Below are 16249 nucleotides of genomic sequence, written 5' to 3' on the forward strand. Positions count from 1 at the left end.
ATATATATATCCCCTCTTTTTTGGATTTCCTTCCCATTTAGGTCACCACAGGGCACTGAGTAGAGTTCCCTGTACTGTACAATAGGTTCTCACTAGTTATCTATTTTATACATAGTAATGTGTATATGTCAATCCCAATCTACCAGTTCATCCCACACCCCTCCTTCCCCCCTTGGTATCCATACGTTCGTTCTCTACTTCTGTGTCTCTCTTTCTGCTTTGCAGATAAGTTCATCTGTACTATTTTTCTAGATTCTACATATAAGCGATATATAATATTTGTTTTTCTCTTTCTGACTTACTTCACTCTGTATAACAATCTCTAGGTCTATCCACGTCTTCGCAAATGGCACAATTTCATTCCTTTTTATGGCTGAGTAATGTTCCACTGTATGTACCACATCTTCTTTATCCATTCCTCTGTTGATGGACATTTAGGTTGCTTCCATGTCGTGGCAATTGTAAATAGTGCTGCAGTTAACATTGGGGTTCATGTATCTTTTTGAATTATGGTTTTCTTCGGGTATATGCCCAGGAGTGGGATTGCTAGGTCATATGGTAGTTCTATTTTTAGTTTTTTTAAGGAACCTCCATACTGTTCTCCATAGTGGCTGTAACAATTTACATTCCCACCAACAGTGCAGGAGGGTTCCCTTTTCTCAACGCCCTCTCCAGCATTTATTGTTTGTAGATTTTTTGGAGGATGACCAGTCTGACTGTTATGAGGTGATACCTTATTGTAGTCTTGATTTGCATTTCACTAATAATTAGTGATGTTGAGCAGCTTTTCATGTGCTTCTTGGCAATCTGTATGTCTTCTTTGGAGAAATGTCATTTACATCTTCTGCCCATTTTTGGATTGGGTTGTTTGTTTTTTTGATATTGAGCTGCATGAGCTGTTTGTATATTTTGGAGATTAATCCTTTGTCCGTTGCTTTGCTTGCAAATATTTTCTTTCATTCTGAGGGTTGTCTTTTCATCTTGTTTATGGTTTCCTTTGCTGTGCCAAAGCTTTTAAGTTTAATTAGGTCCCATTTGTTTATTTTTGTTTTTATTTTCATTACTCTAGTAGATGGGTCAAAAAAGATCTTGCTACAGTTTATATCAAAGTATGTTCTGCCTATGTTTTCCTCTAAGAGTTTTATAGCATCCTGCCTTACATTTAGGTCTTTAATCCATTTTGAGTTTATTTTTGTGTATGGTGTTAGGGAGTGTTCTAATTTCATTCTTTTACATGTAGCTGTCCAGTTTTCCCAGCACCACTTACTGAAGAGACTGTCTTTTCTCCATTGTATAATCTTGCCTCCTTTGTCATAGGTTAGGTGACCATAGGTGGGTTTCTCTCTGGGCTTTCTATCCTGTTCCATTGATCTATATTTCTGTTTTTGTGCCAGTACCATACTGTCTTTGTAATATAGTCTGTATATTACTGTAGCTTTGTAATATAGTCTGAAGTCGGGGAACCTGATTCCTCCAGCTCAGTTTTTCTTTCTCAAGATTGGTTTGGCTCTTTGGGGTATTTTGTGATTTTTCACAGAATTAGAATAAAAGCTTTCTGAAGTAAATTCTACTCATTAGTTCTGATTCTGCCATTTGGACAAATAAAATCACTACGTAATAGGACTTCAGGAATTTGAAGAAAACTGGAATGGTATTTCTCCCCACCACTTTGCCAGCCACCTTAGATCCTCTGTCCAGCAAAAATTCTTTTAGATCACCTCAGCAGTGTAGCCCTTGCCCATGTCTTCAGCTTCATCTATTACAAACACAGAAACAGACCCCCCAGAACACCTATATACCCACTCAGGTTACTTCCACTCAGGTCTAAATGTTGGGGGCTTCCTAAGCATGATATGTTTTCACAAACTTTTGTGCCTTTTCTCATGACTGTTACATAGGAATGGTTTTTAATTCCACCACTTATAAAATTACAGCTCTCTAGCAGAAGCTAATGAGACCAACTAGCTAACCATAGGAATTTTTTTCAGGAGAATAGATCAGACAAGAAGTTGCCAGTAGCTCATAAATGTCCAGAACTGTAGGACAAATTTGGACTTACTCAGGGCCAACATTGTAATATTCAAGTTGGTCCTGTCTTGCAAGCAGGACATGGCAGAAGGTTTTCTAGGCTGTGGGCTGTGTTCTGAGTTAAGAGCCGTCACTCTCACCTGCTGTTTTAGTCAGAGAAGGCTGCCAGCACTCACACAGAACTCCACAGTCCTAGTCCAGTCAGAGTTCCTTGGGCATCCCTCCATATGGTCTTTCAGAGACTCGGGCTTCTTTCATCTAGTGGCTCCCAGAGGAGTCCTCCACTGGATCTTTTGCATCTTGTCAAGAGATGAGGGAAGAGAGAGCATGGGGATTATGCAGGAAGTTTTAGGGGCAGGAGATGGTTTACATGTCACACATTCCACTTCTCACGTTCCATTAACCAGAACTCAGTTACATGACCCATATAACTGCAAGGAAGGCTCAGAAATGTAATTTAGCTGTGTGCCCAGAAGGAAAAGGCAGCAGGGTTTGGTGAGCACAGCTTCCTTATCCTTGAGGTGATACCAGTTTGGTCTCTTTTTCCCCAAAACCTTCAGTGATTCCCTGTTGCCTACCGAATTTAGAACAGGCTCTTAGTGACCCGAGCTAAACGGGTGATTTCATTATTCCCCAAGCATACCCTACCCTTTCACTCTTCCATGCCTTTATTCAGGCACTTTCTTCTGCCTTGGGCACCCTACATCTCTTATTCTTGAAATCTTATCAGTCATTCAAGGTCCATTCAAGAAGTCACTCTTCATTCCCACTGGTCTGCCTTATGTTGTAGTTACCTGTTTACTTGTACTATCACCTCCCTCCAGACTCCCTGAGGGCAAGCAATGTGTCTTATCCATTTTGCATCACTGACAACCTCTAGGAAATGCCTGGGAGTGCTCAATGAAATATTTGTTCAATGGAGTTAGTTTTATTTAAATTATTTCCTTAAAGAGAAAATGCAGTGTATTTTTCAGTAGCTTTCCTTTCTTTTCTTTTTTCCTATGAGGAAAAACGTTTGTGGTAGTGGTTCTCAGATGATACTGAGCAAAAGAACCACTTGGGAGTTAATCTTAACCACTTGTTAAGATTATAGATTTCTGTTGCCCCCACACACACAAGATTCTAATTCTATAGATCTGATAGATCTGATGTTGGACCCCAGGATCTGCATTTTTATAAGTGCCCTGGGAGAGTGGGAGGGTTAAAGCAGGGAAGGATTCACATCATATGACCCCTAGATTGTACTTTCAGAAATATTGCAACATGGTGTGTGTCATTACACCCATTAATGGACTACCATTCCCTTCCTTTAACAAAACAGATCAGTTCATTAACAGAGGAACAGGTAGCATGCGGAGCGGTAAAAATCAAGATGTTTGTCATATTGCCTTTGGATCCAGAGTTCTTGGACCACCTCCACTCTCGGGCAGAAGAAATAACATGAGGATATTCAGTGAGGTAGGTGCGGGGTTTGAACAGCTTATGTAAGCATGGATGGCATGGGAAGGGAAGGGTTTTTTTCCCAATGCAGAGGGAAAAAAAAGAGGGAGAGAGACTACATGCCAAAAGCAGAGGGCTTGAATAAATTTGGAACAGAAATTCTGGATTTTAAAAGACCTCAAAACTGTTTTCTTTTCGTCATGTCAACGCAATTAACATTTTTGAGCATTCTTTTCATTAAATATGTGCACAAAACTTAAAGGCAAATATATGTGAGCACATTTTGTGGTCTCCTTCAAAAAGGAGTTGGATCATCACCAGACACCTTATAATGAACAGATTCTCAAATGTTATATTTTTATTTTTAATTTCCTCCGAATTTCTGACATACAGAGTGATTTTCATTTCAACTCCTACCTACTAAAGATGGAGTGTAGCAAATGAGCACATTTTAATTTGTGTCTATGAGATTTGGTTGTCTTCTGTTTTACCTTACATTATATTTATCTCCTATTTCTTTCTAATTTTCTACCATAATTTCCCTCTCCACCAACTTTTTAATCTTCTCATTTCCTCTAGTTCATTTTTACCTCACTATTTGTCCAGCTATTATTTCTTCTATGTAGATTCTACAAGAAATAAATGCAATTCCTATATTTTAAAATATAGATTAATTCCTTTTCCTTATAGACAGTAAGATCTGTTGGGTCCAAAAATAACCAATTGTGCCAGCAGTCTACAGTAGAGAAGTGTGTTAACAGGGCAGAAATGTCAACCTTGCTGTTACCTGAGTCTGAGGCACAAGGAGATAAAGAAAATATTGGCCACATAAAGCAGACTGTACCTATTCATGGTAAGAATCATGCATAAAGATTGATAGCTAGTGAAAACAGTGAGAAATGTTAAGATAAATCCATAGTTATATTCTTGACTAGATCTCAAGTCCAGAGAATTATCATTTAAAAATGAAAATGGTGGTAGATATTGAAATATGTTTAGAATTCTTATACCATATATTATCTTCTGGAACCTGTCATTCTGTTTATTCTGTTATTTTACCTTGGTGTAGAACCCTGTATTTTTACTTTCTGATAACAGTGAGAAAATAGTATAGTATCCTATTACTGCTATGTCTTGGAAACCCCATGTACATTTTAAGTGTTCTTAGTTTTACCTTTTAATTAATCTCTTCCATTTGTAAAGTGCTCTTTATTTTCTCTCATTGGTACAAAAACAACTCTGTTGGTGAAGAAAACTTTTATCCCGTTTTATAGATTGAGAATTCAGGGCTAAGAGAGTAAGTGATTTGCAATTTGTAATCACTGGAAAGAATTGAGACCAGAACCCAAGGCTTACCACTCCCTGTCAGTTTGTCCACTTTAACTGGTCTGACTTTTGTGAACATTGAAAAGGGGAGGCATTTGTGTTCATTTTATTTGATTTAGAAATTAACGATCACTGTTAGAGACTCTATCTCCCATGGAGTGTAAAACTGAGATAAGGAAATAAATAACATAGATATTCAGTCCCAGTTTTACCACTGTCTGTGAGACCTTGATCAAGTTTCTTAAACCCTACGAGCCTCAGTTTCCCCATCTGTAAATGGGGATACAATTACTACTAGCACTAGTAGTAGTAAGAAATAACAGCTGCCTCAAAGGGTCAGTATGAGAATTCAGTGAGAACAGTCAGTCAAGCACATCATATTGTGCCAGGAATTTAAATGTTCAGAAAATATCAAATGCTGCTATGAATATTATTATTATTATTGTTACAGAGTTAAATTACACTTAGGAATTCTTCAAGATGGATCTCAGTTCTGCAGGGTTCTTTTGGAAACTACCCTCTAAGCTCTTGTTGAATCAAACTTAAATCTTTTAAAGGAAAAAATAATTTTTCTGTATTGGCTGTCAATTTCATTTTTAAATATTTTTTAATATAGCATGTTGCAAGATTAACATTAATTACTTGTAGCTCTCTATATGGTTATATTACATGAATAAAATGTATTAGTTTATTTTTTCTTTAACACCTTTATTAGAGTATAATTGCTTTACAGTGGTGTGTTACTTTCTGCTTTATAACAAAGAGAATCAGCTATACATATACATATATCCCCATACCTCCTCCCTCTTGCATCTCCCTCCCACCCTCCCTATCCCACCCCTCTAGGTAGTCACAAAGCACCGAGCTGATCTCCCTGTGCTATGCGGCTGCTTCCCACTAGTTCTCTATTTTACATTTTGGTAATGAAAGCCTGATACAATTCTAATATTGGAATAGAAATAAACACCTATTTCCTATAAAGGAATAAGTTGTGTTTTTTATACAGCTTTACATTTTGTCAAAATGATACATGAACATTCTCATTATAGCTATAATTATATTTACTGAGTTATTTCAAACTATATAGTACTTTCTGTTCTGGCTTTTTGTTCTTTGATATGAAAATGTACCAGCCAATCTGCATATTATGCATCCACATCCCCCTCAAGAACCATCAGCTGATAAGAATAATAACAGGAGAAGATTACAGTTAAAAAGAACCAGCAGAGAAAGGACAGAGACACCCAGCGGTATGGTACTAATTCAATACTATCTTATATCTGTATATTATTCAAAGCAATGGAATCTCTCTCTGCAGGTTGTAAATTTCAAGGGATTATGAACCAGTTCATTTAAAATATAAATATCTGTTCTACAAGGATTATGGAAATCAAATTTTTTACAAAAGAATTGCTCTATAGCCCTAACAGAGATTTGTTGGATTAAATAGACAGTACCACAAAAATAAAGGACTTCCTACTTCTACTCTCAAAGGCTGAATAAGCTTAAATTATTGATTTTTTAAAATGGCCCAAATTTGATAGAAGTTCCTGCCTGCAGACTTCACTAAAATTGAACTTAACTCATAATTTTTCATTTTTCATTTATCTCTCCTCTTTTTAAATTGGGCCCTTTCTAGATTGTTTTTTACATTTGCTGTCTCTCCTTTTGGACTCCTTGCCATCTACTGTAATGTAGGTTAAAGTTTCAACTCTTTGTAACCAGTAAAGCATTAGAGAAATATAGTTGGCTATTATAGTTATTGCTTAAAATATTAGATTTGAGGCATGTATGTATAGATTTGTATACACATGCATTAGTCTATCCTGAATCAAGCCCAGAATGTATCATGTATGCATCTGTTAGCATAATTTCTCAAAAATGTAGATTTCTTGGGTAGGCCAAAATTCTGCTTGCTAGGTTTCATGTTATCATTATAAAATAGTAGATAGAAAAATTACTTCTGCAATAAGGCCTGTATCCATTTTTCTTAAGGTGCTGAAGGAAAGAGCTCCATTTAAAAGAGTTGAGTTCAGTAAAAATTGTAATTTAAAGAAAACACACTCCATTTTGTATGGAACCAAAGTAAAAAATATAGGACCTTTTAAAAATTGTATGGGTTTTGGAATTCCTTTTATTGCGTATTGTAAAACTTAAATTTAAAATGTCCCCATGCAAATATCAAGGAATTTTAAGATGAACCTCTACAAAAATGCAGCTGAGTTCATCTTAAAATACTCTCCTGAAAAAGAAAAAAACTGCATATAATCTGTATTGTCACCTCTTACTTGCTTTTCAATAATCAAATAGAAAAGTATACCACAGTACCATTCTTCAAAAACTAATGTGTATATATATCAAAAGAAGTAATATAGAGGAAAATATTTATTCCAATAAAGGCAATTCTTCAGGAAATAACAGAAATGAACATAAAGCAACAACTGTCCTCACCAGTGTGTTCCAACAGATAACAGAGACATTGAACCCCAGCTCTCCAGCACCCCAGTCTCCTGATCAAGCAGGTTAGCATCTTTATTATACCATAATTGCTAACGATTAATAAAATATAAATATGTTAAATATTTCAAACCCAGTCATTTTGAAAAGTCATGATGCAGTCACTTGCTAAAATATATCATTTTTTTCAATCTCTTTTTAACCCCAATTTTATGTCAGACTTTAATGGTTGAAGGAGTATTTTTATTTTCAAGTTTTAATGCACAAGTGGTCCTGTTCAGAATGAAAGTTTAAAACTTTGAGGTTTTCATATAACATTGTCACCCTCCCCGAAGATTATCTATTGTTGCACTTCTCCAATCCTCTTTATAATGGAGACGGTTGGAGTGTAGAGCATTGAACCCATCAACATATCTTGCCTAGCAGCTGTGTGGTACTTTTACAAAGGCAAATTGTTTTTGAGCTAGGGAAAAAGGAAAATAAATGGAAATTGTTTGTAGGTTGTCAGTCTTATTTATGCAGTGTTGAAGCCTTCATTAAAATGTTAGGCGCAATTAGTGTCTCTAGCATAAATCTGACTGTGTAGAAAAACTAATTAGATGTTTAGGTGATCATTCTTGCATTTATCGTGTTTGCTGCAATATTGTGATTACACAGTAATTTACATATTTTCCTAAGAAAACACACCAAATTATTCATTACAATTGATATTGAAATACTTGAGGTAAAACTACACATTCCAAAGAAGCATGTGGTAGTAAGATAATTAGAGTTCTTTTGGTGTAAGAACACTTCTTTTACTTTGACTTTTTGACAGTTAATAATATGTTTGGTGCTAGATCATACAAGTTGTTTAATTGCATAATGCAGATTCCCAGGACCTTTTCCTCCTGTTTTCTTTACGTATCCTTGTACATAATGCAACACATTGGTTTTTGTAATCATATTCAAGGTTTACTAAGCACCTACTGTGTTCACAAAGCACCTACTAGGTGCTTAGCACCAGGCAAAAGTTTGCTGTCCAAAAGAGGACAACCCAGTGAATCTATTCATTTCACCTGACCACAGCTAACACTGACTCAGGACCCTCCACATTTTCTGTGAATGTGGTCAGATTGGGTATTGATATATTCAACCTGTTATTGACCATTTACCTACAGAAAATATGAAAGCCTTGTCCCTAATAGATTTTCTCTAAGAAATGTATATTTATTGCCCTTTTTATAGGCAAGTTATGTTATATAATCATAGTCTTAGGTTAAGAAATAGGTGAATACAGTTGAGAATACAATTCTATTTGTGCCATCAATATAATTTTTATTAAAGGTCTTTCTGTTTGCTTTCTGCTTTTGCTTTTGTAGTGTTAGCTTTAAAGTTTCAAGTGAGCAAATCTTAGCTCTTGGTTACTCTTCTTGTGATGATAAATATAGTTCAAGAGTCAGGAGTAAAATTACCACGTCTACATTGTGGTTCTGCAGAACACGAATTCTTGTAAGATTTTCACCATTGACACAATGCAGCAAAAAATAAATTAAAAAAAAAAAAAGAGTAAGTTGAGAAAATGCTCAACTTTTCCTGCTGTCATTCTAAAGAAGAAAGTAAGCCTGCTTTTAATAATGTTTATTATAGAGATTTGTTTTTTCCAGTCATAGAATTATAAAGTCTATTTCAATGTTGAATAAAGATTAAATTTTTTTAAAATTTTGATAAAAATATATCTCAGTTGTAGTATATAGTATTTTTAAAGAAAACAATGTGCAAAAAGATTTTCATGTCAAAACATTCTCTCCTAAAATTAAATTAAAATTGAACATAAAGGTCCTTTTCACCAGCAGAATTCACCAGTCACATTAACAAATATTTCTGTGGATTTGCTATTGACAAGTCTAGCAGTTTAATCTATGAATTGTCCTGTACCGATGAGTAGAATGGAGAGGGAAAGACTGTCAGCCTTTTCGTGGTTTTCCTCTCCTCCATGTTTTATAATCTGAACAAGGCCCAGATACTTTGTTTAAAGAGCTTGTTAAGTACTCTGTCCCCCTGAAATTAAAAGAAATTAGTAACTCAAACCCTTTTAAATTTGGAAGATTTTCCCCCTCTGAAATACCAAATTAATGAGGCTGTGCTATAAAGAACTTGCTGCAAGACAGGTGATAATTATTTCAGACTTACAAATTTCCTGGCCAGTGTTTCAACTCAGATGGAGAGGAAGTACAAATGAGTTGCCCGTATCTATAAGCACTATCTGTGGGTTAAATGTTTAGCAGGTTACAAGATGGTGGATAAATTGCCTTCCTTGGCTTTTGCATTATTTGATAAATCTCTGTTTCAACAAGAAGGAATGTTAACCTAACTACCTGCCTAAAATAACACTTATGGAACACTGCTCTAATTTTTGTCATCTTTTGCAAATGTCAGATGAGTGGATATTTCCTGAAAATGATGACCACATCCCCCATTTGGCCTCCAGCACGCAGTCTCTACTTCTGGATGAAAACTCCTGCAACACCTCACACCTGTGGCTAGAAGCCAGCAAGAAAAATGAACGTGACCAACAGACAGAGGAAACCCAGATTGTTCCAAAGGATATTTTTACTTTTTCATCAAGACCACGATCAGCACCTCATGGAAAGACTCAGAATATGTCCCCAGAGGGGTGCCCATTTATTTTGGATCTAAAAGAGGATACCAGTGTAATAAGGAGAGACACCCAATTGGAGGATGATTTTTACGGTGGTGATAGCACCGAAGAGGTACGTTGCTTGATGAGTGAAATAGTTCCAAAGCACAGTTCTGTTGTCTCCAACTAAGCACTAAAACTAGTTGAAATGAAAGAGGGGACGTCAACTGCTATTTATAAAAATGCAGCAGATTGCAATGTTAGTCAACAGTTGCCTCAGATTGTTATGGTAACTCTAAATTGCTGCCTTTTTTATTAACAGTCAGCCATTTTCATTTTTAATTATGGAAACCAGTTTTTGGTTTGATTTTCTTTTTTCATTTTAACCTTTGCCTCACAGAGTGAGAAATAATATGCAGTTTAGTTATATGATAGCATGTCCAGTAAAATATTGAGAACACATTGTTCTAGATCTCTGGGGAAATTGTGTTGCAGTTGCTAAGCATTCTGAATTGACACTTTTCTGGCTTCCTAACTCCCCTGCCATCTTTTCACCTTAGACCTATTAGGACTCATTATTTTCCATATGGTTCCAGAATTTCAAGAGTTGTGCCAATTAAAGTTTAAGTAATGAATCATGGATTAGTGCTGGGGCTTGCCTTACAGGAGGTTTTCTGTTTGCAATTATTTAGAATACACCTATATCTCATAAATCAGTAAATTCATAAAAAGTTTTTTAATAACTAATTAAATATCAAACTAGTGTAGTTCTGAAACATTTGTTTAAAACTTAATATAACTCTTTTTCCCCATATGAAATGAATTTATTTATGAAATTTCTTTAGCATTGTTCTTTAATAATAGGCATTTATATTTTCTAGAAAAAATAATTATCTTAAAAGCAGATTATAGTCAAGTTTTGGTTTAGTGAAATTATACAAATCATTTATATGTAGAAATTATAGAAATAATCAGAAAAACTTTTTTTGTATACTTAGAAAACTTTTTTTTAACAACTATATCTGATTAAGAATACCCCTTTCAACAGTGGGATATACATTAAGTCCACAGCTCCTACCTTCAGAGCCAGTTGAGAATATGGTGAGATTGTTCAGGCAGTAATTATGTTTTTTTGCAACTTTTAATGAGTTTCTGTAGCAAAGTGCATGAGGAAATACTTTTTTATAACCTCCTTACTTCTGAGTGTGATGAAACTATAGTCATACCAAACATAAACCTACTACAAACCCCTTTATGCATAAATGCATAAACAGTACATTTTAAATGTGCTGTGAACAACTTTATCCCTTTCACCCTACATAAAATTAAGCTATAAAACTGTAAAATGAATATGTCTTCAGCATCTAGTATTGCCCCCATCCCAGCTGTCAATTCTTATACAGTATTAATTGGCTAATCTGATAAATCATACCATTTTGTTAATGGGGTAGGCCCATCCCCTTCCCATGTGCACAGCTTACCTAACTCAAAAGAATTACTGTGATGGGGGCAATGTCATGGCAGGTAGGAAATAATAGTTCTCTGGAAAACTTTGAGGGAAGTATTATGTAGAAACAGCCCTTTAAATAACACCCCATGAGGAACTTACCTCTCCACCTATATGAAGGAAAAACCTTGAGAAGAAGCAATAGAGCTTTATGGGAAAATGAAGAATACTAGTTCTGAATATTTTAATTTGCTATCACTTTATGTGCTTTCTTTTGCTACTAGCTACTCTACTTCTGACATCCTTCAACATTTATTGTGCAGACATGTACTTGTTACCAACTACATGAAATTGAAAATTAATTTATCATGCATTTTCAAAGCTCTGATTGGCATAGCTCTCTGGTCACCCCTGTCCCAAGACCATCAGAATATGGCTTGAGTCTGTAGTGGGACGATATCATTGCTAACACCTGCCCTGGCCCACCTTTAGTCAGAGCCTACTAAGAGTGGCAGCCAGAGAGAGGGGCAGAAGCCTTGCCACGTTATGCAAGCTTTGAGGTTTGCTGTTAGAGGCAATAACAAGATACAAACTAAAATACAGATGACTAACAAAAGTGCTAGGCTATATTTAAACAAGTTCTAGAATTTGTAATGATCCCTTTTTTATCAAATTGGTTTTTTGGGAGCTTTTTGTAAATTCTTTTCCTGTAGGATTATTTCTCCCATTTATTATATAAGTCAAAGGGAAATTAGATTACGTACTTTATTTTATTTATTTTTTAAGAATAAGTTTTAATTTAATCTGTCAAAATTACAAAACACTTTCTTTGTTTTGCTCTCAAAATACAGTGAATCTGTCTTCATGTTCTGGATGCTTAGTTTTTTGTTTTGGGGGGTTTTTTTTTGTTTTGTTTTTTTTTTGGAGTATAATTGCTTTACAATGTTGTGTTAGTTTCTGCTATACAATGAAGTGTGTCAGCTATATGTATACATATATCCCCTCACTCTTGGACCTCCCTCCCACCCCCCCATCCCACTCATCTACAGATTTCATATCTTAAATGTTTACTTACATATAGTCTTTGAAGAAAAATCAGTTGATTTAGGCATTCTTACTATTGTTGCATTATTTTATTTATTTTTAAACTTGCCTTTCATTTCTTTTCTTTTCTTTTAATTAATTTATTTATTTTGGCTGCTCCAGGTCTTAGTTGCGGCACTCAGGATCTTCGTTGCGGTGTGCGGGATCTTTTTTTTAGTTGCACCATGCGAACTCTTAGTTGCAGCATGCATGTGGGATCTAGTTCCCTGACCAGGGATCAAACCTGGGCCCCCTGCATTGGGAGCTTGGAGTCTTACCCACTGGACCACATGGGAAGTCCCTAGTTGCATTATTGTAGAATGTTATATCGTTAGAGTAACACTATTATATCTAAGGAAAACAATGTCATGCTATAAATAATGGTAGACAGATGAGTAATAATTGCATTACTTATTATGCTTGAAGTTTATAACTTGTAGTTAAAAGACTTTATTTGGTGTTAGACCATTTGAATATTTTTAAAGGGAAGTTAGATGTATTCAGAAGCAAAAAACTAGGCACAGTCATGGTATTATGATAGAGAAAAAATACACATATGACAGTAAAGACTAATTAAAATAAGCTTTCAATGATTGTAGTTTAAGTCCCTAATAATCAGTTCACATTTGAGATCTTCATCAGTGTGAGAGCCTTAAAAGTATGATTTTTTTTTTGCATATTCTCATCATAGTCTTGGCTTTACTATATATTTTATTCCCTAGGCAGACATATATACTAATTTTCCTGATACTCAATTAATTTTGAATTTGTACTTCTTATCTGAAAAGCACACTATGGAAATATATCTGGTGGTGAGTTATAAAATAAGACTACCACGTAAAATGAATTATCTAGGAAAGCTGTTAAAACAGAGTACACTTCATACAGTTGCAGCTTCTGAAAGAAAAAAAAAAGCATGTTACTATTATCATCTCTGTTTTGTATTTTATGCCATTATTCCCAACGTGGCTTTGGGTATATATAGCTGGTTGGTGATTTGAAATACTTAGCTTTATATTAGTATTTTATTACTTCTCTAATTCAATTTTTTATCTAGAAATATAGTCATTTTCTTCCTTTTGTTTTGTTTTGTTTTGTTTTGTTTTGTAGGTTTTGGCCCTACAGCCAAATAAAGATTTTTCTGTGGAAACATAATGCCATCTAATTGCCATGTCAGTGTAGTTGGTTGTAATTTGGATGTAGAAATGTAGAAATATTGATAGAAATTATTGTGAGCTCTATGAATCAATATACTGAATTTGGACCTAACAATAGTAGGACACTTAATAATAGCTAGTGCCATTAGGACTTAATAATAATTGGACACTTAATAATAGTTGGTGCCATTAGGCAAAACATTATATACGCCTACAGGGGAATTAGTTACTACCTGTGACACCATTTTATAGATGAACAGAGTAAGGGTCAGAACAGTGACATAGCTTGTTCAAGGTCATATGCCCGAGCAAGATGAACCTGGAATTGAGCTTGGGCACATTTCCTTAACTCCTTTTTTTTTTTTTTGAATTTTCTTTTATTTATTTTTTTATACAGCAGGTTCTTATTAGTTATCCATTTTATACATATTAGTGTATACATGTCAATACCAATCTCCCAATTCATACCACCACCACCACCACTTTCCCCCCTTGGTGTCCATACGTTTGTTCTCTGCATCTGTGTCTCAATTTCTGCCCTGCAAACCAGTTCATCTGTACCTTTTTTCTAGGTTCCACATATATGCATTAATATATGATATTTGTTTTTCTCTTTCTGACTTACTTCACTCTGTGTGACAGTCTCTAGATCCATCCACGTCTCTACAAATGACGCCATTTCGTTCCTTTTTTATGGCTGAGTAATATTCCATTGTATATATGTACCACATCTTCTTTATCTATTCATCTGTCAGTGGGCATTTAGGTTGCTTCCATGTCCTGGCTATTGTAAATAGTGCTGCAGTGAACATTGGGGTGCATGTGTCTTTTTGAATTATGGATTTCTCAGGGTATATGCCCAGTAGTGGGATTGCTGGGTCATATGGTAATTCTATTTTTAGTTTTTTAAGGAACCTCCATATGGTTCTCCATAGTGGCTGTATCAATTTACATTCCTACCACCACCAGTTCAAGAGGGTTCCCTTTTCTCCACACCCTCTCCAGCATTTGTTGTTTGTAGATTTTCTGATGATGCCCATTCTAACTGGTGTGCGGTGATACCTCACTGTAGTTTTGATTTGCATTTCTCTAATAATTAGTGATGTTGAGCAGCTTTTCATGTGCTTCTTGGCCATCGGTATGTCTTCTTAGGAGAAATGTCTATTTAGGTCTTCTGACCATTTTTTGATTGGGTTGTTTGTTTTTTTTAATATTGAGCTGCATGAGCTGTTTATATATTTTGGAGATTAATGCTTTGTCTGATGATTCATTTGCAAATACTTTCTCCCATTCTGAGGGTTGTCTTTTCATCTTGTTTATGGTTTCCTTTTCTGTGCAAAAGCTTTTAAGTTTCATTAGGTCCCATTTGTTTATTTTTGTTTTTATTTCCATTACTCTAGGAGGTGAGTCAAAAAAGATCTTGCTGTCATTTATGTCAAAGAGTGTTGTTCCCATGTTTTCCTCTAAGAGTTTGATAGTGTCCGGTCTTACATTTAGGTCTCTAATCCATTTTGATTTACTTTTGTGTATGGTGTTAGGGAGTGTTCTAATTTCATTCTTTTACATGTAGCTGTCCAGTTTTCCCAGCACCACTTATTGAAGACACTGTCTTTTCTCCATTGTATATCCTTGCCTCCATTGTCATAAATTAGTTGACCATTGGTGCGTGGGTTTATCTCTGGACTTTCTATCCTGTTCCATTGATCTATATTTCTGTTTTTGTGCCAGTACCATATTGTCTTGATTATTGTGGCTTTGTAGTATAGTCTGAAGTCCAGGAGCCTGATTCCTCTAGCTCCGTTTTTTTCCCTCAAGACTGCTTTGGCTATTCGGGGTCTTTTGTGTCTCCATACAAATTTTAAGATTTTTTGTTCTAATTCTGTAAAATATGCCATTGGTAATTTGATAGGGATTGCATTTCATTTCAGTTATTGTATTGTTCATCTCTGTTTGTTCTTTAATTCTTCTAGGTGTTTGTTCTTTAATTCTTCTAGGTCTTTGTTAAACATTTCTTGCATCTTCTCAATCTTTGCCTCCATTCTTTGTCCGAGGTCCTGGATCATCTTCACTGTCATTATTCTGAATTCTTTTTCTGGAAGGTTGCCTATCTCCACTTCATTTAGGTGTTTTTCTGGGGTTTTATCTTGTTCCTTCATCTGGTACATAGCCCTCTGCCTTTTCATCTTGTCTGTCTTTCTGTGAATGTGGTTTTTGTTCCACAGGCTGCAGGATTGTAGTTCTTGCTTCTGCTGTCTGCCCTCTGGTGGATTCTAGAAATATAGTCATTTTCTCCAAACTCTATGTATCAGATACTAAAGTAGATAGTTGCAAAGCTAGGTAATTTTTCTTACGTAACAGTCCAAACTAGAACATTTGAGCCAAAATATTATCCATATTTGAACATGAATTATGTGGACTGACTACTTATAGTGTTCAAATTAGCTAGGAGCTTCTAGATCTTCTCTTCATCTAACTCTGTAAAGGCCTATAAAACAAATTTACAAACAGCAGATTAAAAGGACCATTTTAGTCCTTCCTCTCAGCTTTCCTGGTATTGTTGCTTTCAGGGTTTTTTTTTAGCACTCAGTAGTTAAACTATTTCATTACATTGTTTTTTTCCACTCACCCCTACATGCTTGACTAGCAATTCTGAATAACATTCTCACACACATTTATATACACACAATAGAA

The 16249-nt window shown here is 35.3% G+C and overlaps 1 protein-coding gene across 4 annotated transcripts in view; it reads left to right on the forward strand.

Annotated features, from left to right (window-relative positions):
• The window catches only part of CFAP20DC (CFAP20 domain containing), a 267799-nt gene that overhangs the window by 161413 nt on the left and 90137 nt on the right, over positions 1-16249 (forward strand). Inside the window, exons 8-12 of one of the 4 annotated variants that reach the window (XM_060164004.1) lie at positions 3350-3486; positions 4159-4321; positions 5928-6044; positions 7194-7316; positions 9670-10004. The exons of 1 other annotated variant lie outside the window; for it this stretch is intronic. In XM_060164004.1, coding sequence (XP_060019987.1) covers positions 3350-3486; positions 4159-4321; positions 5928-6044; positions 7194-7316; positions 9670-10004 — 875 coding nt within the window. The remainder of the gene's footprint in view (positions 1-3349; positions 3487-4158; positions 4322-5927; positions 6045-7193; positions 7317-9669; positions 10005-16249) is intronic. 2 more of the 4 variants (XM_060164005.1, XM_060164006.1) reach the window with 2 other exon arrangements.

Source organism: Lagenorhynchus albirostris, chromosome 10 (genome assembly GCF_949774975.1).
Source record: "Lagenorhynchus albirostris chromosome 10, mLagAlb1.1, whole genome shotgun sequence".
NCBI classification, from domain to species: Eukaryota; Metazoa; Chordata; class Mammalia; order Artiodactyla; family Delphinidae; genus Lagenorhynchus; species Lagenorhynchus albirostris.